The following is a 27,359-nucleotide window of genomic DNA, read 5'->3' as shown; positions in this document are numbered from 1 at the left end:
AAAAGGAGTATATATCTACTTGTAAATCTGCAGTTTATTCCAAGGATAAACCTGGAGAAGATAGTAGGGACTGTGGCTGGAGATGCTTCTCAATAGGTAGATGGGGAGCTGCAGACATGAAGACATGCCTGTTCCAGGTATGCCCCAAGCACATTCAAAGCAGGATGTTACATGACTGGACCTGCACTTTAGAATGAGTACTTTGGCACTTGGTTAAAGGATGGAGAAGAAGAGAGCTGGGATTGAAGCCTGATGTAAACCCTCCAGCCTGACTTCAGGGTGGAGTTGGAGTAAAGTTGGTTCATTTTCCACTCACTCAACACCAGCAAAGATTTTTTATCTCTTCTAAGCCTGAAGATATTAGTCATGTATAATATGACAGACAGCCTTTTTTATGTGGAAACCTATCAAAATGGGTTGAGAAAAGATGGATTAAACCTACAAGCCTTGTCAGAGTCACTGGGACTTGCTTTTGAGCGCTTGTTGGATGAGCTCCTGTTCATGGCATGTACCTGATTTAAAGAACAGGGTCTGGAGGGAAAAGGAGGGGAAAAAAGTAGCAGCCTTGGGTTTAATACACAGCTCTCACAACTGTGAACCATCAGCAGAATATCCAATTTAAAGCTGTTCATGTTACACTAACCTCTGGGATTCTTTTAACTGGGCCTTGCCGCGTCACTCTTTTGCCACGTAAATGTCCTTCTGTCAGCAAAGGCTGGTTAACAGCTTCCAAAAGAAGCAAAGTCCTCATGGGAACAGGCTTCCCAGAAACCAAAGAAACATTAAAGAAAAAAGACAGGAAGAAACATGTGTTGTTGGCTTTTGTCACTTCATAGCCCTATCTCCAAAGGTGTTGGTTTTTTCCTTCTTTCACTGTATTGAATTTTGTAGCAGTTTTATTCCATTGTATCTTCATTTCCTAATTTTTCTGTTATATCAAATACTGATTGTATCATATATGTAACTCTTAAGAAAAAAAAAGAAATATGAAATACAGACAGGCCAAAAAAGGAGGGAGTGGAAGGATGTTAGTAAACAGTGTTGGAGCCATTGATTAACTCTGTGGAAAAAATAAATTCTCACCTTAGCCCTTAAACCAAAATTAATTCCAGATGGATTAAAGAGTTAAATGCTGAGGAAGAATTTGGAGGACTTAGAATAAAAACAGTGGAAACCATCATGAAGGGAAACATTTGCCCATGTAATTATTTAAGCTTTCTCTTTACCCAAAACTTCAAAGAAAATTAAATAAGGATAAATTGTTTTCAAAAACCCTTACAAAAGATTACTGTCCTTTGCATATCCAGAATTTCTTCTAAATCAATTAAAATATACTAAATTCTCTTTAGAAAAAGTGGACTAAGAATATGAACAGATCATTTACTTAAGAAATATAGTTCAGAACATATAATAAGATGTTCAACTTCAGTCATGATCAGAGAAGTAAAAATAAAATGAAGATAGGTACAGTGAGGTACAGAGAGGCCAGCAGTCCAGTACATGGCTGGGGGAGTATAAAGAGCCTCAACCCTTCATCTATTTATTATATGAATACATTTATTATATTTGTATTACTATATTTGTTAAGTGCCTTAAAATATTTATAACCTTTGTCTTTAAATTCTGCATGTAGGAACCGTATATAAAAGTTATTGAGTTGATCCAAGTATATAACTTAATGATAGAAGAGTGCTTAAATATAATATGAGAAGTTCATTGGGTGGCATTAAAAGATATTTTCTAAGAATACTTAAAGATATGGGAAAATGCCAGCAAATAATATTAACTTAAAGGGAAAGTTAACACTGTATTTACAGTAATTGTAAATTACTGTATATATAGGTAATGGGTTTCCCAGGTGGTACAGTAGTAAAGAATCTGCCTGCCAATGCAAGAGAGGCAGGTTCGATCCCTGGGTCAGGAAGATTCCCTGGGATAGGAAATAACAACCCACTCCAGTATTCTTACCTGGAAAATTCCATGGACAGAAAAGCCTGGCAGGCCACAGTCCATGGGGTCTCGAAGAGTCGGACATGACTGAGCACACACATACACATGTATGGATAATATACCAAAATGTTAAGTTATCTTCAGATGGTGATGACTTTAATCTTTTTCTCCAGTTTCTAAAGTTTCTATTGTCATTGTATATTAGCTTCATAATCATGAAAAAAAATACATTTTTTGGAAAATGAAGCTCTTTTTAAGTTTGATTTAGGGTTATTGAGTTAACTTATTCTAAATATGTTGATAAGTATATATTTAATTTTATTGTTGAACTCAAATGAGTGTCTCCCAACTTCAGCTGTTTAGCTCTGAATCTTTAATCTCTGTTGCAGTTGACTGCCTGCATCCATGGGTCTGCTGCGATGCTCTACCCCATGTTCTGGCAGCACGTGTACATCCCTGTTCTGCCTCCACATCTGCTGGACTACTGCTGGTAAGGCCGCTGCCCACCCTGTCCTCTGCTGTTCCTTCTCCAGAGAATGATCAGGCATCTCAGGTCAATAACTTGTAATGCAGTTGATGACTGTAAATTAAAAATACTAACTTCAAAGTGATCTGAATTTTAGATCACCAGATTGCACTGGCCTGTTTGTTTCCAAACAGCTTTCATATACGTCCTGGCGTTCTAGAGAGTTCAAGAGGGTAGATAATACCTTCCCCATTCCTTGGTGTAGGGAAACCAAAGCACCAAAGAGTTGTGTGATTTTTTTTTTTTTTTTTTCCTTAAGACAAATTGGAAACTGGTGTCAAGAACAATTGAGATCCCCAAGGTCTTCAAGTTTCAGCTATGCCCTGGCACGTTCTGTAAGACTTGCCCTCAGCTGTGGTTTGGGAGTACAAGCCAGGCTTCAAAACACTCTTTTGAGGGCAAGTCTTTTGAAGGGAATTTCACTATTGAGTGAAATGTGTTTTAGTTGAAGAAGGGAGGGAGGCTGACATGGAATTCTTCCTGGAAGAGGCTTAGCTGTGTTTTGATGCTTCAGGTAGGAACTCCAAGGGGCTTGGGTGTGCAGGGATTGGTGGAGCTGAGAAAGTCATCATAGTCCCTCTGCCTCTCTCATGGTACAGCTTTCACTTTCCATTACTTGGAAAGTTTTGATTGCTAAATTGTTATCTAGTCTAAAACCAGCAGCTCAGAGTCCCAAAACTGAAGACAAAAATGCTCCGTCACTAACATCAGTGATAACAATGGTTGCCACATTTGAATCTCTGCTGTGCCTCCCTCCTGTCCCCTCATCACTTATTGGACCATCTCTTTACATCTGTGATCTCATTTTATTCTTCCAGCAACCCTGTAAGACAAGTATTATTAGCTCCATTTCACAGGTCGATAAACCAAGGCTGCAAAAGATTTAGTAACTTTCCCTAAAATAGATGTTGTTGTTTTTCAGTCACTAAATTGTGTCCAGCTCTTTGTAACCCCACAGACTGCAGCACACCAGGCTCCTTGTCCTTCTCTGTCTCCTGGAGTTTGCTCAGATTCATGTTCATAGAGTCAGTGATGCTGTCTAACCATCTCATCCTCTGCTGCCCCCTTCTCCTTCTGCCCTCAGTCTTTCCCAACATCAGGGTCTTTACCGATCAGCTGGCTGTTTGCATCAGGTGGCCAAAGTATTGGAACTTCAGCATCAGTCCTTCTAATGAATATTCAGAGTTGATTTCTTTTAAGATTGGTTGGGACTCTCAAGGGTCTTCTCTAGCACCACAATTCAAAAGCATCAGTTCTTCAGTACTCAACTTTCTTTATGGTTTAACTCTCACATCTATACATGACTACTGGAAAAACCATAGCTTTGGCTGTAGGGACCTTTGTCGACAGAGTGATGTCTTTGCTTTTTAATACTCTGTCTAGGTTTGTCATAGCTTTCCTTCCAAGGAGCAAGTGTCTTTTAATTTTATAGCTACAGTCACCACTATTCCATTTTTATAAAAACAAACAAAAATTATGTGTGTGTGTATATATATATATATATAACACAAAAATTAGATACACACAAACAAACATATAGACAGGCAGAAATCTGGAAGGAAAGACACCAAAATGTTAACAGTGATTTGTGTTGTGGGGGAGAGAGAAGAATTCTGCATGATCTCTATATTATTTTCCATACTTTCAAATATTTCTAACAATGAAAAAGTATAGTTCTGTAATTGAAAAGTTTCATTAAAAAAAAAATCAATGTTTATTCTGGCCAGTTGTTACTTCCAGCCATCTCAGGTCACAGCTCTCCTTTCTTGTTTGTTTAGAGGATTTATTAGCTGTTTCACTTTTCCCTGTGGAAGCTGACCCACAATCCTCTTTTCAGCTTCCTCTCAATCTCTAAGCCTCTCAAGGACTGTTACCAGCCTGACCGAGAGCAGTGGTGCAGCAGCTCTAACCAAGAAGGGAAGACTTGGCAAGGACGGTTGCCAAGCCCTTGTCACCTCAAACTTTCACTCTAAAAGCTCATAGTTGAGGCTTGTTAATTTTTAGAGCCCAAGTGGGTTTTGTGATTAGGCTCCGTATTGGAAGTTTCTGTTTGTGTGATCATAGTCTCTCTGCTGGTCTCTTGTTTTCATGAAAGAACTTTTTGACATTTGACCATAGGATGATTACAGGCCTGTGGGGATTGGTATCTGTTTATTAACTGCAAGATGTAAGAATGATGAAATAAAAGACCCCAAGAGAAAAAAACAGATCCTCTATTTAAGGCTTGATTTGATCACCTTCAGCCTGCTACCACTGCTTTGGTCAGAAACTACAAATGTCATGAAATTTGAGTCAATGCTAATAACTTTATTCTGTTGTGCTTGGTGACTTTCACCACTGTTGAGTTTAATCCTTGGTGGTAAGAGCCAGCAGGGATAACCAGCATTTTAAGTAAAGTGCTAGGAGCCTGAAACATGTAAATTTGAAGGAGGTTTGTTCCTCTGCAGATGATTTAAATGTTAAGTACGTCCCCATGCAGGGGATACACGAAATGGAATCTGAAAACTATTATCTCCTGTAGAAATGAACTCTCAATTTACTCACTGCACAGGAAGGGCAGATTCTAGTCATTTTCACTGCCAGCAGGTGCCCTTTCTATGCATAATAGACTTTGCAAGTGTAATTAACACATGAGGACCACTGCTGCCAGTTTTTCTTCAGGTACATGCTGCTAGGAGTTTTCAGGACAACAGTGTAGGCTGTAAGAGCTTTTTACATTACACTTGAAGATAAGGTGTTCATTGACTTCTGGACAAAGACATGCTAAAATAGGGTTGAACCCAGACCCTACTATTGGTCTTATAGATCATAGTCCTTGGACCCAGAAACCCTAAGAGCTGTAACGTGGGCCTTTGGTAACACAGAAGCCAATGTAGCAAAGCTGTGGGATGCAGTGAGTACATGGAAAGTATGATGCTGAAACCCAGCAATTATATGGAAGACTAATTGCACATTCACAAATACAACAACCAATTATCTAAGTTAACTTTAATTAGAGCTATAATCACAGATTTTAATTATCTGAAGAAAATCCATTTAATACAAATAGTCTGCCTTAAATATTTCCCAAATTAATTTTTTTCATGTTCCTTCCCATTTTTAGAGAGAGTGGTAGAAAAAGTGTCTGAGCTTTATATTCAGAGAGGCCCAAGTTCAAATCTGTTTCATCTCTTAATAGCTGTATAACCATTAACAGTCTATCTTACCTCTCTGATTTGGCATTTTGTCTTCTGTAAAATGGGTTTGATTTACCTACTTTGAAGAATGGCTTTAGAAATTAGAGATACTGATATCAAGCGGCACATAGGGGCCATTTAGTAAATGGTGGTTGCTCTTATTACGCTTATTATAAACATGGGACATGGGTTTTGGTTTCCAGAAGGTTTTACTCACATCAAACGTTTTTCTTGTTTCTGCTGCCTTGTGAGCTCAGGGAAAAACTTTATAATTCATCTTCTCTTTTTACCCATCAGATTGTTTTTATTTTGATTTTTTTTATTTAACTTGGGTTATTGTATGGTTGTTTTCATTTGCAGCTGTGGCATAAGAATGAAAAGAAAAGAAACAAAAGCAGATGGCAGAGAAAACGAAAGGAGTAAGACATTTCCAGCCCTTATGAATATTTAAAAACATGTGCTGCTGGTTCCTTTCTACTTTAGAGCTGTGCCATTCTCTTGATTTTGAAAGTGAAAATGAGAATGTTCCCTACCTTGGCTGATGGCAGTCCTGACCTTGGCCAGTATTGGAAGAGCCTTCCTTTGTGGGGACAGAGGGATACACTTGCTGATGAAAATCAGCATTCCCTTTCATAATAATAATCACCATATATGGAGTACAGTGTGCAAGTCAAGCTCTTTATAAACATTACTGCAGATCTTTAAAATCAAACTGTAAGGTAAATATTGGGGCTTCCCAGGTAGTGCTAGTGGTAAAGAACTTGTCTGCCAATACAGGAGACGTAAGAGACGCGGGTTTGACCCCTGGGTCAGGAAGATGCCCTGGAGTAGGAAATGGCAATCCATTCCAGTATTCTTGCCTGGAGAATCCCATGGACAGAGGACTCTGGTGGGCTATAGCCCATAGGCTGCAAGGAGTTGGACATGACTGAAGTGACTTAGCATGGCATGGCACAAGGTTAGCTCTATTGTATAGATTAGGAAACTGAGGATCAGAGAAGTTTAGCGACTTACCCACCATGACACAACTAAGAAATGGTAGAGCCTGCACTTGAAATCCAAGGCCATTTCATATTAAAGCTTTCCTTACTAATGTCCTTTAAAGAATTAGAGAATAAGCTGTGCCTGTCACCAAGATTTTGTGGAAAAAATTCTTTACATAGGCTTTTTGATGACTGGCTAATAATTGTGGACTAATGTTATCATTCATTATTATTCATTCATTCAACAAATATTTGTAGAGCACTTATTCTGTACCAGGCACTATGCTAATTAAATGTTGCTAATAAAAGGTCCCAATAGAAGCCATATGGTATTTTCCATGTAAATTCCCTTTTTTCCCTTAGTCCTTCAGAAGTAGTCCTAAATAAGGACCAAATCAGTTCTCAAATTGAATTGTACATTTGGGTTATTCTGGATACCTGTTAATGTATTTCTAAATATGTGATAAAATATTTCCAAACAGATCAGGACAAGTTCATATTTCCCCCAAAGGGCAGCCAGGCCAAGAGCCAAGTTAGTAGCTAACTCCTGATTTTCTTTGAGGGCATGACTGAACTAAAAAGTTAAATGTGCACAGTTAAGGTTTAGATTTTGTATCCAACTTTGTAAAATTCATTGTATTTTCTGGCATTTCTAGATGTCTCTGGGATTCATTCTTCCACTCAGAGTGGGCATGCTTAGATTCTCTGTGAGACATACTAGTTCTAGGCTCTTTATCTGTACTATATGTGGGGTTCTGAATAACCCCCTCCATGCTACATCATGTATTCCATCTAGGATTTTTAGCACACAGTCTTAATATGCCTTTTTACAGGGTGCATGGTCCATGTGGGTGAAAGGGTAACAGTCCAGACACAGCTGTGAAACGACAAATGGATGTGACTAGAGCTGGGTATTGGGAATAAATTGATGCTAAAGTGAAATTATTGATATTCTTGGTGTCAGTGATAGAAATCAACAAAGTGTGGTATAGTAGAAACATAAAACTCCAGCTTTGGTTCTGGTTTCCCCATTTACTGTTTTGAGGTTGCTGAACACCTCTAAGCCAGTTTTCTGTTAAATGTGAATAGTAATTAGTGGTAAAGAACACACTTGCCAATGCAGGAGATATGAGACCCAAGTTTGATCCCTGGGTTGGAAAGATCCTCTGGAGGAGGAAATGACTACCCACTCCAGTATTCTTGCCTGGAGAATCCCATGACAGAGGAGCCTGGATGACTACAGTCCATGGGGTCGCAAAGAGTCAGATACAACTGAAGTGGCAGCACCCACACACTGATAAACAGCAAGTGACCATAAAGAGTAGGTACTATTTTTGTTATTACTGACTGTATATGTGTGTGTATTTATGTTGTTCAGTTGCCAAGTCATGTGCAACTCTGCAACCCCATGGACTGTAGCACGCCAGACCTCCCTGTCCCTATCTCCTGGAGCTTGTCCAAGTTCATGTCCATTGAATTGGGGATGTTGTCCAACCATCTCATCCTTTGCCACCCTCTTCTCCTTTTGCCTTTGATCTTTCCCAGCATTAGAGTCTTTCCAATGAGTCTGCTTTTCGCATCAGGTGGCCGAAGTATTGGAGCTTCAGCTTCAGCATCAGTCCTTCCAATGAGTGTTCAGGGTTGATTTCTGTTAAGATTGATATGTATTTATAGTCAATATATATTAATATGTACATGTGCATACACACACACATATATATGATTCAACAATCCAGTGCAAGTTTGCAAATCCAGATAGGATGAAAGTGGATTAGGTAGACAAGTATCACTAAAATTCTTTAATATATAATCAATCAAAATTGGATTCTAACACCTAAGCAAAAACTGCGTCTTTTCCATTTTGGAGCAAGTAAATATGAGTGCCTTTATGTCTCTAGCACTGGACATAGAAAGGCAGAGGCTTATAGATGGTTCTGGACCTGAGGAAATACTACTTCACAAAAGAACTCAGGCGTCCAGGCAAAAGTTGGGACAGTTTGTTTCTGTTTCTTTTTTTAAGCTAAGAAGCATCAAGGGGCCATGATAGGTCCATTGCTCAGAGCAAGCAACCGCTGCAGCAAGAACTTGTCTGGAAGCCTAAGAGGGGATAAGGACCAGGATTTCAGTTTCAGACAAAACAAGGAGGGAAGTTAGGTCTGTCCTGGACCTAATGGTTAGAAAGTTCACAAACGATGTATGTTGGTTGAACAAAGTAAAATTATAGATTCCTGGGTAAATCCCATATTAAAATTTGGCTGAACTTGACCTTGAGGTTCCAGCAGAGAGGCCGAGTAGGAGAAGATAATTCACGCTTGGAAGTCAAACCTCTGGGTCCAAATCCTGGCTCTGGTCCTACTGAATATGTCTTTAGTTGAATCACATAGTCTCTCTGAACTTCTCTTTTCTCATCCACAGGAATATATCAAAAATACAGTTCTCCATAAAGAGCCTAGCATCAAGTAGGTACCTAAACAGAAATTGTTAGATGATGACAGTCACTGAGGCCTGTATTGAGATGCACCCTCATTTCCTTCAGCAGCACCCAAAACTGAAAGTGCCAGGAGCCTTTGGAGCAAGCTTTGGACAATTTCTGAGTAAACTGTCTTCCTGGTGGAAAAAATGAGAGAGAGGAAAGATGGCTGTTTGCATTATTGATGCCATGGATTTGTAAGAATCTATACCTATACTCTGGAGAAGGCACTGGCAACCCACTCCAGCACTCTTGCCTGGAAACTCCCATGAACGGAAGAGCCTGGTGGGCTGCAGTCCATGGGGTCACTAAGAGTCGGACACAACTGAGCAACTTCCCTTTCACTTTCCACTTTAATGCACTGGAGAAGGAAATGGCAACCCACTCCAGTGTTCTTGCCTGGAGAATCCCAGGGACAGAGGAGCCTGATGGGCTGCCGTCTATGGGGTCGCACAGAGTTGGACACGACTGAAGCGACTTAGCAGCAGCAGCATACCTATACTCTCTAAGTTCTATAGCAAAACTGCCTTTTCAGGTTCTCCATTTGATTTTTAAAAATTGAAGCATAATTCATATACCATAAAATTAATCATTTTAAAAGTGTACAGTTCAGTGGTTTTTCACGTATTCACAAGGTTGTGTAGCCATCACCACTGTTTGAGTCCAGATCCATTAAGTTTTTAATACATTTTTTTTATTGTTGTTAGTAAGACTGTGTGGATCACAATAAACTGTGGAAAATTCTGAAAGAGATGGGAATACCAGACCACCTGACCTGCCTCTTGAGAAACCTGTATGCAGGTCAGGAAGCAACAGTTAGAGCTAGACATGGAACAACAGACTGGTTCCAAACCAGGAAAGGAGTACGTCAAGGCTGTATATTGTCACCCTGCTTATTTAACTTCTATGCAGAGTACATCATGAGAAACGCTGGGCTGGAAGAAGCACAAGCTGGAATCAAGATTGCCGGGAGAAGTATCAATAACCTCAGATATGCAGATGACACCACCCTTATGGCAGAAAGTGAAGAAGAACTAAAGAGCCTCTTGATGAAAGTGAAAGAGGAGAGTGAAAAAGTTGGCTTAAAACTCAACATTCAGAAAACTAAGATCATGGCATCTCGTCCCATCACTTCATGGGAAATAGATGGGAAACAGTGTCAGACTTTATTTTTTTAGGCTCCAAAATCACTGCAGATGGTGATTGCAGCCATGAAATTAAAAGACGCTTACTCCTTGGATGGAAAGTTATGACCAACCTAAACAGCATATTAAAAAGCAGAGACATTACTTTGTCAACAAAGGTCCATCTAGTCAAGGCTATGGTTTTTCCAGTAGTCGTGTATGGATGTGAGAGTTGGACTATAAAGAAAGCCAAGCACCGAAGAATTGATGCTTTTGAACTGTGGTGTTAGAGAAGACTCTTGAGAGTCCCTTGGACTGCAAGGGGATCCAACCAGTCACTCCTAAAGGAAATCAGTCCTGAATATTCATTGGAAGCACTGATGCTGAAGCTGAAACTCCAGTACTTTGGCCACCTTATGCGAAGAACTGACTCATTTGAAAAGACCCTGATGTTGGGAAAGACTGAAGGTGGGAGGAGAAGGGAAAGACAGAGGATGAGGTGGTTCGATGGCATCACCGACTTGATGGGCATTAGTTTGAGTAGACTCTGGGAGTTGGTGATGGACAGGGAGGACTGGCATGCTGCAGTCCATAGGGTCGCAAAGAGTCGGACACGACTGAGCAACTGGACTGACCCTCTCTTTGGGACACACTCATGATTGCAGCCCACTGCCCCATGGCCCTCTACCTCCTTTGCTGCTGCATCTGCATCTGAGTATCTGGACCCACCCTGCTAGTCCCACTTCCCAGTCCTCTTTCTGCTGCCTGATGTGATGAGGGGCAACAGCCTTCTTCCTTTGCCCCAGTTTCTGCCTGATCTCCATGGGACACAGCTGGCTCTGACCTGTGCTTATCTTGGTCTGGTTTTCGATTTCTTGTGACACATCTGATAGGTAATTCTTCACTCCTCTCTGACCTGGAGACTATCTTGAATCCAACACTTAGAAAACTCTGACACTTGTAAGACAGTGCAGTGGCCTCGACAGCAAAGACATTCTACATATGTTTGTGGTCACCAGTAGAGCAGGAGCCACAGGCCATGTAACGTCATCTTCAGAGAAGCTTCAGTTCAGGAGGAGGTTCCCTCATGGTGGGGATTTGGGGATGTGTTCCTGCCTCTTTCATGAGAAGAAGGCACAAAGCAGCAGTTCAGTGCTCAGCTCAGAGTAACCTCACAACAAATGTGGGTTTGTCTTCCATGTGAATATTTGAAAGACTGGGAGGCTATGCTGAGAATGTAATTGGACGCTATGCATCTTGACATGTGACGTTTCTTAGTCCTAGAAAAACAAAGAAAGATTTTCTTTCCCTCATTACCTCTTGCATTTTCAACTTTTACACTATTTTGGGTGGTTAATTTCTCTTGGTTTATTTATCCAAAACCTCTTTTTCTCTTCTCATTTTTTCTGTGCATCATTCGTTCCTGCATTTCTATGAGGGTTTCACGGGTCTCTGGTGGCTCAAACCGGAGACTTCTTTTGTGACCTGGCTCTGGCTCTTATGGTTCTCATTGAACTCTCTGGGGGCAATAGAGAGCCCTGTCTCCTGACCTTTCCTCTGTGATTAACTTCTCCTGCCGCAGTGGTCTTAGCCATGGAGCCCTTCCTGATTTCCCTAGTCTGTCTCCTTCCGGTAGACTGAGGAGGCATAAAAGGGCAAACTACTCTAGGCTTTGATGTTGACCTTTCTGGGTTTCCATCCAGTCGTTATCTTTGTAACTCTTGTGTTTGTTTCGGTTGGGTTTGGTGGCTTGCAGCTCTTTCGCCAAGCCCCAGGGTTACCCCAGGAAGCCACAGGGCCACTCTCAGGAGGACATTGTCCTCCCTCCCCCGCTTCACGGTCAGCTCCGATACTCACATGTCTTGCATTAGCAGACCATCCCCAGCACCCAGCACTGTGCACCCAGCTCCTCCATTGCTGTAAGCCCCATGCTCTGGCCATTGAAACGCGGATGGCAGCTCGGCAGTCTGTACTGCCTCCTAATCTAAGATTGCTCCTATCTTCACATGGACCTTCATCCTGTGCTACTGCTCATAAATCAGGGAGGGCCTGTTGGAAGCCGCGCAAGAAGTTAAATCCTTTTTTCCCTAAGAAAATCTCGATTAACTAATGGCATTTTGCACCCCTTCCATCTTTCAAGTCATATTTTCTGCCTCTCACCAGCTGTGACCTTTGTCAAGTCACTTAACCTCTTGGAGCCATAGGCTCCTCTGTGAATTATGGAGATCAGACTTTCAAGATTGCTGTGGGGATGAGATGAGGTCATCTCAGGTCTACCCCCAGGCACCTTGTAACTCTCCTCACAGTGGCCTACGCACCTACAAGAATATGCTTATTTGCTGTCTGCTGTTGAATGTAAGCTCTAAATAGGTAGGGTTCAGAACTATTTTTTCTCTTGTCTATCCCCTGTCCAGTGTGGCACCTGATGCATAGTAATATTGACTGACCAGGACATGGAAAACACTGAACACTTAGTAAATGCACCACAGGATGTTAGTTTTCTCTCTTACCCCTCCTCAGTTGCCTTTTTAAAGTTGAAGCTCCTAGGTGACTAGTTTATTTTTCTCTGTGGACACTGCGAATCGTGTGACAATCCTGTTTCCTTCTTTGGGTTGGCAGTTGGAGGACTCAGAGCCAGAGGTGTGGCCACCCCAGCAGGCATGCAGAACCTTGCAGCACACACTGAAGTGCCCACCTCACCCCGGCTTCTGTTCTTTCCCTCTGCCTCTATTTTTTTTTTCATATTTTTCTGTTGTACTAAACATATTCCTATAAGTTACCTGAAATTCCGTTTAGAACAAGAAAGCATATCAGCTCATTTAAGCTATTTGCAAATGTATTTTTATCCTGGCTACAAAGTGTCCACTTGCTATTTTATTTTTCAGCTATAACTGTCAAATGCCCATTTTTTTCTTAAGTGTAACATAATGGTATAAAAAAAAGTAAATCATAAGAAACTTTAAAGGAGGAGGATTTGGGCTGGAATCACCATTAACTGTGACCATGGGCAAGTTTCTGAGGGTCCCTTTTTTAATCTATAAAATGGATGGTATACGTTGGATTATTTGAGAATTAAATGAGATAAGGGCCCCCGCACAGCCCTTGGTATTTGGTGAGCACCCAGCACATCCCCGCCTCTTTATTCCTCCTGCTCTTCTCATGGCCCCACCATGGACTCTGGGGAATGGGAAACACAGTTTGGCTCTCCATGCCCGACAGTCTGGAATAACCATATAAATTAGCACGTGCTTCATGCCAAATGGGCAACCCAGACAATATCCTCTGAATAGGGAGGTTTTAGCAACCTTGGGGTGATCTGAGAAGGGATGTTTGGCAGACCGCGGGGTTCAGTAGGACTTGGAGGACACAGGGAAGGGCCCACAGAGACACATGTGGCTCAGCCCAGAGGCAGGTTGGGGTTCCTGTGGTGAGGGGGCTGGCCAGGGTCTTGAACAGAACGTGGAAGGGCCCGAGACTTTGCACAGCTGCTGGCAGGCCCCCAGGGAACAGGTTAGGAAAAAACCTCCAAACCTCTTTCTGCTCTTCTTCCATAGCCAGGCACATGCTGAGCTCCTAGGGGAACAGTGGGCTTGCTCCGACTCAGTAAGACAGGTTTGGGTTCTAGTCTCAGGGCCGCCATTTACTAGCTGTGTGACCTCACTGAATTGTTCAGCTTCCCAGCCTTTGTTTCTTCATCTGTATAGTTGGTGGCGATGATAGTACTCACCTTGTACCGTGGTCCTGAGGACCCAGTGAGAAAATGCCCGTCGTGCCCTTAGCCTAGTGCTGCCTGAGGCGAGTGCACCACAGACACCATGTGCTCTTCTTGGCTCCCTGTGCAACTCTGGCCATTGTATTAGCCTGTGGCCCATCTCTCTGGTCACTCTTAGGAAGACGAAAACTAGAATTATTTGTGTTCTCCAATAAGGTGTGTTGTATGGTTTTTGTTCGCTTTCCTTTCCCCATTCTGTTGTCCTTTAACCTCTCCAACAATGCTGGGCCTCGTTATTTCAGAGCAGAATTTTAAACTGTAAGATGAATTGTGTTTACACTTTGGTTTCTTTTCGAGTGGGAGGGAGGAAGGAAGGTAGAAAAGCTCAAATGTGTAAGACCAGAGTTTCCTTTCTTTAAAGACAGTGAACTGAGGAAAGACTGGTGGGATCCCTTTGCAGATTTGGGTATTGGCTAAAAGGTGGTATGCCTCTGAGAGGCAAGGCGGGGGCTGTGATATGTACATTGTAGAGCTCACTGTGTATTAATATGCGAAAAGAAAGAGTGGCCCTTCCAAACCCCTGGGAGCTCTAAGCTATATCCTTACCGAGGTCAAAGAGGTGTTGCTCGCGTGCGGGTGGAGGCCCCCATACCTCCCTCCACATCTCATCTCTCCTCCCCTCTGCCTTTGTCTCAGGAAGCTGCATTTTATGTATTTGGGCAGCCAATGTTCCTTTATTTCACCTGACTCTTTTCCAATTAGTAGCCACTCTCCTCAGGGGAACATAATTAAGAGGGCCCTGGTTATCTGGGGGAAAGAAATTAGCAAATTGAGAAAGTGCAGTAATGATGAACGGGGACTACAGGATCATTAATAAGTCTGCAGTATCCATGTGCTTGCCTGTCCATTGCTGGGAAGGAGCTCATGCTACAGAATCTACCTCTAAGCACAGTGCTCTGCATCGCAGGCCTGGAGTCAGTGAGAGGACTGGGTGAACAGCCCCCTCGGTTTCCCAGCACTCCTCTTCCTTTGGCTTTAGTACTGAGTATGTGACAGTTTAGGCTTTCAGTCCAACAGCCCTAACTTTGAATTTCAGCTTCACTGCTTACTAGCTCTGTGACCCTGGGGGCAAGTTACTTCACCTTTCCGAACCTGTTTCTCCATCTGAAAATGTGGATAGTAGTGATACCTTGCAGAGTTGCCTTGAAAATTGTACAGAAGTGATGCATAAAGGCAGCTGATTTATAGTAACTCAATTGATATTAGTTCCTTTTTCCCTTAAGAGGATTCAGAGTAAACACCTTTCAGGTAAAGGTCATTATGTTGTCCCTGCCTTTGACGCTAGCAATATAACTCCTCTGCTTTGCAGGGGAGAAGGAAGAAAGAATAGCTTTTATTCTTCCAGGGTGACGCTGATGAAGTCAGGCAGTGCCGTAATTCCCAGAGAACAAAGGCCTAGGGCAGATACACCCTGTCCCAAAACTCAGAGGTGTACAGTGCGTCCCAGAATTGCTGTCATCCATCAGACAGTTGTGACACGGTTGTGGTAGCCTGTCTGTGCATGAACTTGGTCATAGCTGTTGATATTGTTGTTATTGCTGACGCACTAAGTCATGTCCGACTCTTTGCGACCCCATAGACTATAGCCCACTAGGTCCTCTGTCCATGGGTTTCCCAGGCAAGAACAATGGGATGGGTTACCATTTCCTTCTCCAGGAGATCCTCCCTACCCAGGGATTGAACCTGCATCTCCTGCATTGACAAGCAGTTTCTTTACCACTGAACCACCAGGGAAACCCAGCTCTTATTATTATCACCCCTTTAATTATGTGCATTGTTGGTTCTGCATGTGTGGTGTCAAATTTTCCATTTAAAATGTCTTCCAAATCTCAGTCAGATTCAACATGGAAATGTAAAGTCAGTGTGAATACTGAAAGGCACCAGAGCATAGAAGCATGGTGTTCATTTGCTATTGGTGAAACAGCTATTTGCATTGATATTTTCTTGATAGTCAACAAGCAAGTTCTTTCTGGGAGCTAACAAAAGAAGATAGATAGCATCTAGAAAAAGTATTACATTTTGTTTCTGAGATACCCTTAAAGAAAACATGGGCATTGATGACTCTGAATCAGAAGATGATCCAGATGAGTCAGGTTCTGAATATGAAATTTTTTAGAACTAGCTTAACCAAGTTTTTTGCTATATTTTCTTTTTAAGAAATAGTAATGAGTGGTTTTAAAAATTTGTCACTGTGTGTGATAAGCAAGTAATGAATCATAGATTACTTGGTGGTTTTTGCATTTTTGGTGGTACATAAAATCAAGGTTAAAGGTTGCCCTCCAAAGAAAGTGATAAGCAACGTGACTGAACTTAGTAAGTAGACAAGTGACAAGAGATTATGTTGGAATCAGAAACTCATGAGTAGAGGTGATGTGTGTCAAGCACCGCATGCTCCTCATGGAGTCTCAGCTGTCCTCACCAGGATTTTGTCAGGTGCCCTTCAGAACAAGGGTAGAAACAGGAAACCCTGGGCTCTAGGAGAATGAGTCCAGTGGTATCAGCCATGTCCACCCAGGCTGTGACGAGAGACCGCTGGGACATGATGACTGACCAAGTCTACCATGTGGTGTTCCTGGGCGAGGCGTTTCATGGGTTCTCGCTAATCATTGCAACAGTCCTGAAAGATTTCCACTGGGGTTGGTACTGCCCTTTTAAAGACACTTTGCCAAAATATAACAAAAGATGTTAAAAACAGTTCTGCCCTTTGACTTGGTAATTCCATGTTTGAAAATTCGTGCACATGAGATTGTTCATTTTCGTTATGATGTTATTCATAGTGAAAAGATGGAAGTGACTTAATGTCTAACTCTAGCAATAGAGTTCAGTAAATTAAGGGACATCCCTACTTGGTGGAATATTATATAGTCTTTAAAACAATCACAAAGGTTGCGGTATAATATGGGAAATGTTAATGCAGCCAATGAGAAAGCAATAAAATATATGCACTCTGTAATTTCAAAGGTATTTTAAAATGTTAGTGTTAATATTGGAGGAGAATAATGTAAAAATAAAAGTAGTTGTGATAACTTGATCATGAGTGTTTCCATTCTCTTTACAACAACAACAAAAAAAAGAGCGAGAGAGAAGTCAGTAACTGCCATAACTATTGAGATATTATTGAGAATAAAAGTTGTTTTCAGAATGTAGGTAGAATTACCCAGTTACATACTTGCTACTTTAAGATCTTAAGGAATCTCTGGTTTTCTTTTTTTTCCCTCTCTCCCTCTCCCCATTTGAAATTTGTAACCAGTATATTTGCAGAGCAAAAGTGCGGTAGATTCAGGGATGCATTTGAGGCTATGTAAGCAAACGATGACAATGTAAAAGGTTATTTGTCCAAATTTGCATTCATAAAAAACATGGCGTGCTGTGATTTCAGAATAAATGTGTTTTAAAATATTTGCTAAATACCGAGCTATTTCAGCCCTAAGTTGGCTAAGAAACTACATTTCTATGATAAGCCATAATTACTCTTTGGAAAATTATTGGGCTTAAAAAAAATACCTACCTAATGGTACCTGAAGAGTGAGTCTCACTTTGTCCCTTTCTACGTCTGCCTTCACTTCTAAGACTCCTTTTTCCTCTCTTTCATTGGTTTTTATTGCAAGACAAAGAGACAAGGCATTAACACCTATTTAAAATTCTAGAAAAAAAATTTTTTTAAGGTAAAAGCCTATAGTTAAATTATATAAATTTCTGTGGATATTTATTTTTACCTTTCTCTGAGTTGTTTGAGTGTCTTTTTCTATACATTAGCTCATTTGTTTGGAATTTCAGTTCTGAAATTCTAATTAAAACTCAGGGTCATTTGTCACTTGCATGACGGTGCTGGTGGGAGCTGGGGAAGTTTATGAGATTTGGTTAAATATTATGGATTTGAGTTTTTCTCCCTTCTATGTGTTTGGCTGTGCTTCTGGACACATTAATAAGTGGCCATTTTTTCTGGAATTCTGTACTCTTCCTGCTTCCTTTCATTACATTAGGCAAGGTTCCACTAGATGAGACATTTGCAGTCTTAAGACTTCCTGCCAGGGTTCAGACTTTGTATTTTTGACATTGAAGCTGTCGTGTTCCTGAAGCTACTTAATTAGAAACACATTCATTTCAGTGTACACTAGAGAAAGCTTGGACAGCAGAGCCAGGCACACTGGGAAGTTTGAGCATTTGTGTAGCTGGCAGCTAAACTAATGGTTTACAGTTTAAGGGGAAAAAATATCATAGGGCATTTCCTTGCCCCTGGAAGCGAAGGGAAGCTGAATGTGCACAGCAGATACCTTTTTTTTTTTTTTTTTTTAAAGGAGAGAAGAAGAAAAAAGGAAAGAAAAGACAACTCCACTTTCACTGCAGTTGCATGTTCAGTTCTTTCTTTGGCTATTATCAAATACAAAAGTCTTCTAAAAGAATATTTCCCAAACTGTGCTGCTAATATTCAAGTCTGTTTTACAGGCTCCCAAGATATATTACTGCTGAGATCTGTAGTAAGGAGTACATTTTATATTCTGGAGAAGGATTTTTGCTTGAAGAATTTTATTTGTTGAATGGTAATGAGGGAATTGTGCTCTTTCTTATTTTTAAATGTTTGAGCAATTTTAAAATGCACATCTGATGTTTCAAAAACCTTCGTTGCCTATCCATTGCTTTCAGGATAAAGCCTAAACTCTTTAGCATTCAGTGGAAAGAAAACCTCCCCTTTTTCATTTCTTACCACTCACTCCTTGTTTCCCTACCCTATCCCCAAGAAAGCCACCTTCCTAGGTCTACTTCCAAGCCACCAGCTGCCCTGCAGGGAAGGTACCTGGTCACCTCAGACTGAGGCAGATGTCTTTCCACTGGTCTCATAAAATATCCTTTGTACCTTTCCCAGGGTGTATCACACATTGGAGAGACAGATGGAAAAGTTGACAATCTCTCCCTTCATCTCTACTCCCTCCACTACTCCCAGGAAAAACACTGTGTGGGAGGTGGGATTGGGAATGTTCAGTCCAGTATTACAAAGGCAAAGTGCCATAGAGGAAGAAGCTCTGGAGTCAAATCCTAGGGTTGCTGCTTGTTTTGTGGCATTGTTGCTCAATCGCTCAGTCTTGTCTGACTCTTTGAAACCCCATGAACTGCACCACCCCAAGCTTCCCTGTCCTTCACTATCTCCCTGAGTTTGCTCAAACTCATGTCCATTGAGTCAGTGACACCATCCAACCGTCTCATCCTCTGTCGCTCCCTCCTCCTCCTGCCTTCAATCTCCCAGCATCAGGGTCTTTTCCCATGAGTCGATTCTTCGCATCAGGTGGCCAGAGAATTGGAGCTTCAGCTTTAGCACCAGTCCTTCCAATGAATATTCAGGTTTGATTTCCTTTCGTATTGACTGGTTTGATCTCCTTGCTGTCCAGCACCACAGTTCGAAAGCATCAGGTGATTTACGTGCCCTGGGTCTACTCCCTCCTCTGTGAAGTGGGCGTAATACCTACCTTGTAAGGTTGTGTGAATTAAGGAAGTTGAATTTGAAGTTCCTTGTATAATGTTTATCCCATTTATCATTGGTAAATAGCAACATAATGATAATGTGTATGTGTGTGCACCTGAAATCAAGGGAAATGAATCCGTGATACCCAGGTTTTAAAGCCCTTGGAGCTGGGTTCTCGCCTCCTGCTCAGTCACTAACTAAGGGAATCCATTGCTCTGGAAATGAAGCACTTTGAAAAGGTTTTTTGAATTACAGTATCATCAGATGGCATGTGTGCAATTGGGTTGGAGATGCTTACTGTCTGTGATATTCTCTGTCCAGTTAGAATAGACAGATCACATCTTTTGATGGCAGAAGGAAATAGCAAATTAAAAAAAAAAATCATTCCTCTTTGAAGCACGTTATGCCCTCCATCTGACATTGCTAATTGCTTTATCTGTTGTAATCATGGCAACAGTGGTTCCCATTTGTACCAGGAACCATACTGGTCACTCAGTGTATGTTTTCTCATTCTGATAGCAAGCTGGCAGTTAGATTCCAAAATGCCATTTTAAAGGTAAGGCAACTGAGGCTATGCAATCACGTGCCTGCTATTTAGGGACTAACGCCAAGGTCAGCACTCTTCCCGCCACTCATACTGCTTCCAAGGCTGCCTGCCTTCTGAAATCCTTCCTAAGTTTCTAGGCTTGGGAACAAAATGACATATTAGGATTTTTGTTGTGAAAGGAAATGTAACTGTGCATACGTTTATTAAAACAGTTTTTCTCCAAATAGTGAACCATCTGTAATTTTTTGTCAGAAGCAACAGACATTAAAGCAGCTGTGTGTCTCTGTTTCTCTTCACAGTGCTCCTATGCCCTACCTCATAGGAATCCATTTAAGTTTAATGGAGGTAAGTTGACTTCTCTCCTCCCCGGATCGCTCTGCTTGCGGTTTTGTTTGCTTCACGGCAGTGGGAAAGATGCAGTCTCTGGATTCACGCGCTACACATGGGAGTATGTCAGAGCAACACCTCCTGCACAGAGCTGGGCGTTCAGCTTAGACCCTTTCCACTGGGCTCTTGTTTCCAGTGTTTTTCCACTTTGTTTGGAGATTGTCAGTTTTCATGGGTGAGGGAGTGAAGTTCAATGAGGCAGGAGGAAAGGGTTCTTCAAGGGTTTGAATGAGGGAAGGAAAATGATTCACTTTTCAAAATGATGTTTATTATAAATCACTGCAACTATATTACATTTTTCTCTGTAGAAAATGTGGTATAGAAAACATATAGAAGTATAAAGAGGAAAATTAAAATTATCCACAGTATCATTATTCCAGATTCATCTGTTAGCATTTTATTATTCTTCGTCCTTGTCTTTATTCTGTGAATATATATTTTGTATAAATGTACTTAGCTGATATGGTATAGAATTTTATGTCTTTATTTTATTTAATATTATGGCATGGGGATTTCTGCGTTTTTGTCTACTGTCAGTAATAATTTTTAATTTGCTACCTGTCCTTCCAACTGTTTGAATATGCCACAGCATAACCATTTTCCCGTTACTGTTGGACACTTATGCTGTTTATAATTTTTCACTATTATAAATAGCATTTCAGTGAACATCTTTATGCATAAGGCTTAATCTGCATCTTGACTTACTTCCTTAGCATAGAACCCCTAAAGTAGAAATGCTTGGTCAAAGCTATGAATCTAAGGACAGATTGCTTTCTGCATGGCTGTACTGAGTAGATAGCAATTCTTTTAAAGGACTTTTCTGTGCTTTTGTCAGTGTTGCTGGTTTGTCGACATGAACCCTAAGCTTTTCCCTCCTCGGGAGAGAGCTGAATTTGCACTGGAGCAAAATAGGACAGGAGGCAGGGGACTTGGCTGTTTTGCACAGGAGACAAGCTCTCAGAGGGAAAAGCTGAAGCCATGTCCGTCTGCAATGATGCTTTGCATGGCTTAAAGGAAGTGCCGCTTCTCTTCTTCTGTTCCCTTCATTTCACGTCGACGAGGACCACCTGCTTCTTCACTGTTGCACACTGTGCTATTGTGCTTACGAAAATGAAACAAGTTGGTTATCGAAAAACCTGTTTGTTTGACATTGAGAATCTTGATCAAAATAGACCACAGAAATCTGCTCAAATTTCTAATTTGACAGGACGGCCATGTGGCTCCTACATTCTGTTAACAGTTCCTCCTTGTCATCACCCAGCCCTGAACACATACAGTACACAGTTTATGGACTATCTTGGATGGTGTATTTAGATCAGATTGAAGAGATTTCTTCTGTGTTTTACCTTTGTTTGTCAAGTTTGGGGGTGTATTCAAAGCTCCTGTGTGAAAAATTGAAAGTGAATACTTGCTAATAGACCTTTCGTGCCAATTGTTGTACAGTTGGAAACACTAATCTAAAGACCATTTGGTCTATCAGCATCCACAGCTCTTTCCTGCCTCTTCTGCCTTCCGGACTGTTCCAGCACGGATTTTTTCTGACTGCTTTTCATGGTCCTTTACCTTAAGCATTATCCAGGTTTCCAGTCTTGGCTTGCTTTTCTTCTCTATATACCCTCTGGCCATCTTTTTAAAGACTTTTTGCTTTTGCTACTAAGGTGATGTCCATGACTCCCAGCTGTGATTCTAACACTGACATGCCTCTCTCTGAACTTACAGCCCAGAGTTGCAAGTCCCAGTTGAAGGTCACCGAGATGTACTATCGATGTCTCAAATTCAGTCTTCCCCAAACCCCTTATTATCTGTACATACATACCCATCGAGTTCCTTCACTCCCCTCCCGCTGTCCCTGGTCCCCGTGAGTGGCACCATCGGCTGAAAAGCCACAAGGGGACACTGAGCGTGGCTGAGCATCTGCTTCCTTATTCTTTCTACTCAGTCACAAAGTCTCTGACATGTCTCTCCCTCGGTTCCTTTCTCACAGCCTTTATAGATGTTTTACTTTGCTTTTTTAGATTTTTGCAAAGCCTTGTTTTTCATTCAAAAATCTAAATCAAGGCCTCTGTGTTCCACACATTTTGCTAGGTCATAGAGGTATGCAGATGAGTATTAAATTCAACCCCTGTCAAACATGTAGGGGCTGCCCTCTACCTGGTCGCTCTGAGCTCAGTAGCCCGCCTTCCAGCCGCCTCTGCCACACCCCTGGGTCTGCTCATCTCCCTGCTGCTGTCAAGCCTTCTGTCTGCTCACTGTCTCCTGATAGCCAGGGCTCTGGCTGGTCCCTAACACCCCCACATCCCTGTGCCCCCTGCACGCTAAGCTTCCTCTTCCCCAGCTGTTTGAGAGGCCTCCCATTTGACTTTTGCCTTTGCTTACTCTACCTCTTGCTCAGGATGACAGCTATTGGCTTCCCTGTCCTCTCCATCAGCCCTAGGAGCAGGGGCTCTTTGGGAACAGGGACAATGCTTTGTTCACTGTGGTGTCCTCAGTACCCAGCAGGATGCCCAACAGGGGCTTTCTGAAAAGAAGGATGGAAGAAGTGCATGGAAACCTGGAATTCAGAACACACTTAGAGCCCTCCAAAAGGTGTTGCTGTTTTCAGGGAACTGCTGCTAAGTCGCTTCAGTCGTGTCCGACTCAGTGCGACCCCACAGACGGCAGCCCACCAGGCTCCCCCATCCCTGGGATTCTCCAGGCAAGAACACTGGAGTGGGCTGCCATTTCCTTCTCCAATGCATGAAAGTGCAAAGGGAAAGTGAAGTCGTTCAGTCGTGTCCAACTCTTCACGACCCCATGGACTGCAGCCTACTGGACTCCTCCATCCATGGGATTTTCCAGGCAAGAGTATGGGAGTGGGGTGCCATTGCCTTCTCCTTTCAGGGAACCCAGCACCGTAATTTTACTTAAAGATGGAAGGAGTCAATTTTTTTTTTTTTTTTTTTTTACTTTTTATATGATTGTAGTAATTGAAAACAAGGGGGGTTTTTTGGTAATAAAACATGCAGTGCACAACATGCATTATTTTGGAGCTAAAACTTGAGACAGAGTTTTGCACTTAGGTGAATGGTTCCAAGTTCACTCTCCTCAGCTTTTGAAGGGTTTTAAATGAGAAGTTTTGGGAAGCACTGGCCAAGATAAATCTTAGCCCTGCTGATTTAAATTAGGGAGGAGTTTGCCATGCTGTACTGATACGTGGTCAGAACTGAAAGAAAAACCAAAATAATAGTTGCCCCACTCTTGAAGCCAGCTGAGACACTCTCAAACAAAACAGCATTGCCCACATGTGTGAGGCAGCTGTGAACTCCCAAGTCAAGAGATGTAGTCTCCTGATCTCCCCTGGATTTCAGTTCAGACTCGGAGTGCTCTAGTCGTGCTTTTTGATTGCACTGATCTGGTTCTATTATACCTTCAAATGAAAGAGATGCTTCCCTGAGACTTCTTCCAAGAACTGTGGGCTATAATGCTTGGGGTGGAGCATGTACCTGGGCCCAAAGGTAAGCTCTTTCAGGAAGGAGCTAGGCAGGGCCCATCTCCTCTTGCACACTAGTTTTCTTACTGGCAATTCAGCAAAAGGCTTATTTTTTACTGTCTTGTTATTTTTTCTTGAAAGCTATAGGCACCTTATTATGCCTTTGCATATGTGCCAGAATTTTTTAAACTTCAAATGAATGTGGCAGATGTTCATAAAAGTTTAGAAAAAGCTACCATAGGAAGACTTTTTAACCATTTTTATGACACTCAAATTTGTTGCACAAAAAGAAATATAAATTATAACCTAGTGTTCTCATTTGAAAAAAGGTTATTTGGGGAGAAGATATAATTCCAGCCTTCATGCTCTTACAGGGTAAGAGCTGGTAACATAGTCACCTAGAAGAGTCTGCCTTCCTTCTAAAGTGACAAGTTTCTAGCTGATTCTCATTCTTATCCCTCCACTGCCTTTTTATATCCTTTCTCTCGTTTAAGCAAACACTAATTTGAGGCTGGTGGTAAGTTAGCGGGATAGCCAAGGGTATTGGCATAGACCTAGTTTCTTCTTGGAGAGAATGATCCTGTTAGCTGGCTAGGAAATACCAAAACGCGGCCAGATTACACAGTAACTATTTCCCTTCATTCCCTCGACCTCAGTTGAGTGCAGGAGATGCTCTTCGGCTCCTGCTCTGTGCCAGGTCTGGTAGTGGGGTGCCATATCAGGTCTGGTAGGTGTGTTCCTTCTCCTTTTGTGATAAATGAAGATCTTCCTTTCCAAGCCTCACCAACAGTGCTCTGTATACAGGCCTCAGAGCCTGAGGAACGCATACAGAAGGTGGTTTGTTTTATTTTTGTGTTTTTAATTCCTAGTGGTGGAATGGTCAAGAAGCAGGAAAGAAAGGTGATAGCAGTGATGCAGTGCAGACAGAGGCTCAGGTTAGCCTGAAGGTGAAGCTCCCCTTTCCACAGAGGCAGAAAAATGTGTCAGTGCGAATGGGCCGTGGGTTCTGGCTTTCCTGCTCCCTCCTTGTTTGATCTTGGGCAAGGCGATGGACCTCTGCGCCTGTTTTCTCGCCTGTGAAATAGGGGCAGTGGCATGAGTTCAATGAAGGTCAGCAGCCACTGCTGTTTTTATTTCCTTAGTGGCCTTAAAGCCATTTATGTTGAGTTGATGGCTTTGAAATTGTGTTTTAGGGACTCATGGGTTCCAGGGATTATCATCTTCATTCCCTAGGGAAAGAATTTCAGTAGAATTGGCTTGTACCCGCCCTATTTTCTCCTGGTCAACAGTGCTGGAGACACTGCTGGGGGTGGGAGTGGTACTTCATAAGAACTTGATAAATGGACTTCCAATTCCCTGCTTGACCATTCCCCTCAGTAGTAATGTCAGTGTTATTTTGCGTCTGTGTTTACTTTCTTCATCTATAGGGGTGGTTCAGTTCAGTTCAGTCACTCAGTCGTGTCCGACTCTTTGCAACCCCATGAATTGCAGCACACCAGGCCTCCCTGTCCATCACCAACTCCCAGAGTTTACCCAAACTCATGTCCATTGAGTCGGTGATGCCATCCAGCCATCTCATCCTCTGTCGTCCCCTTCTCCTCCTGCCCTCAATCCCTTCCAGCATCAGAGTGTTTTCCAATGAGTCAACTCTTCGCCTGAGGGAGCCAAAGTATTGGAGTTTCAGCTTTAGCATCAGTCCTTCCAAAGAACACCCAGGACTGGTCTCCTTTAGAATGGACAGGTTGGATCTCCTTGCAGTCCAAGGGACTCTCAAGAGTCTTCTCCAACACCGCAGTTCAAAAGCATCAATTCTTCGGCGCTCAGCTTTCTTCACGGTCCCAACTCTCACATCCATATATGACCACTGGAAAAACCATAGCCTTGACTAGACGGACCTTTGTTGGCAAAGTAATGTCTCTGCTTTTTAATATGCTTTCTAGGTTGGTCATAACTTTCCTTCCAAGGAGTCAGCATCTTTTAATTTCATGGCTGCAGTCACCATCTGCAGTGATTGTGGAGCCCAGAAAAATAAAGTCTGACACTGTTTCCACTGTGTCAGACTATTTCCCATGAAGTGATGGGACCAGATGCCATGATCTTAGTTTTCTGAACGTTGAGCTTTAAGCCAATTTTTCCACTCTCCTCTTTCACTTTCATCAAGAGGCTCTTTAGTTCCTCTTCACTTTCTGCCATGAGGGTGGTGTCATCTGCATATCTGAGGTGATTGATATTTCTCCTGGCAATCTTGATTCCAGCTTGTGCTTCTTCCAGCCCAGCATTTCTCATGATGTACTCTGCATAGAAGTTAAATAAGCAGGGTGACAATATACAGCCTTGACATAATCCTTTTCCTATTTGGAACCAGTCTGTTGTTCCATATCCAGTTTTAACTGTTGCTTCCTGACCTTAGGACCCATCTTTTAAGAGTGTGGTAAAGATTAAAGAAATGAGTTCCATGTATGTCCAGCGTATCCCAGTGTATGGCCTGTGGTCGGTACATGGTACGCACCCCCTTCTATAGAAATGTTTGGAGAGCCTGATGTGTACTAGGCGTTGTATTGCACTAGGGGTTCTATATAAAATGGTGAGTGTGACACACTCTGTGCCTGCAGAGTTTTGTCTGGAACAGATGCAGACAAGGAGAAAGTAAATGGAGGGAGTTTGAGAAGCTGTAGGCTGTGCTAAAGACAGCAAACTGAGCCTTGAGGGCTCTGCTTCTCAGAGGAAAGGAATGCCTGAATGGAAACTGAGCAGATAAATTTGTCTTCCACCAAGGGGACAGGGAGCATCATCTACAAAGATTTACAGTGTAGACCATGGCATTTCCCAGGAGGTCTGAACAGTTCATTGTCTGGCAGGAGCATGGAGCTGAAGTAGGGAGAGGATTACTGAGGGAGGCAGGCCAGGGCCAGGCCATCCAGGGCCTTGTAAGCCGTGTTAAAGAGTCTCAACTTTATAGGGCAATGGGGAGCCATTGAAGGGTGTAAATAGGGGAGGGACATGGTCAGGCTGCCTCCTCCTGGGCTCTTTGAACCACGGTCCTTCCATATAAAATGTTTGGAAATGGCTTAACCAAGTTAATAAAGTAGAGTGATATTTGTAAAGATCAAGGTAATTCTTAAGTAACCATATATATAAAATTCAGATGTTATTGTCCCAAACCCAGGCTTCTGAACCATGATAGAGATGTTCGTAGTGAAGACTTTCTTTGCAGTTTTAAGCACATTTTTTACTAGATTTTTGTTTCCTCTGTGTTTCCAACTACTTTCTATGAATTAGATAATTTTTCTACAGCTCAAATTTGAGAGGATAAATTTAGGATGTATACTAAGTACTAGTTCCAGGTGGTAGGAACAGGGAGAGTGACACCCAGGTACCAAGTTCATAAGGCCTCTTCCTACCTCTCCCACTAATGCAATTTCAAGACACATGTGATGTGGGCACAAGGAGACAGGCCCAGCCCACAGCTTACCTCTCTTCCTCACCATCTTTTATGT

At 42.1% G+C, this 27,359-nt stretch overlaps 1 protein-coding gene across 9 annotated transcripts in view; it reads left to right on the top strand.

Moving 5' to 3' along the window:
* DENND1A (DENN domain containing 1A) overlaps nt 1–27,359 on the top strand; it is a 527,315-nt gene that overhangs the window by 300,010 nt on the left and 199,946 nt on the right. For all 9 annotated transcript variants that reach the window (XM_044926324.2, XM_044926331.2, XM_044926328.2 and 6 more), the window contains 2 exons: nt 2,340–2,440; nt 20,306–20,351. In XM_044926324.2, coding sequence (XP_044782259.1) covers nt 2,340–2,440; nt 20,306–20,351 — 147 coding nt within the window. The remainder of the gene's footprint in view (nt 1–2,339; nt 2,441–20,305; nt 20,352–27,359) is intronic.

This window comes from Bubalus bubalis, chromosome 12, assembly GCF_019923935.1.
Source record: "Bubalus bubalis isolate 160015118507 breed Murrah chromosome 12, NDDB_SH_1, whole genome shotgun sequence".
In the NCBI taxonomy this organism is placed as follows: domain Eukaryota; kingdom Metazoa; phylum Chordata; class Mammalia; order Artiodactyla; family Bovidae; genus Bubalus; species Bubalus bubalis.
The sequence above is the reverse complement of the archived record's forward strand: the minus strand, read 5'-3'. Positions and strand labels throughout refer to the sequence as shown.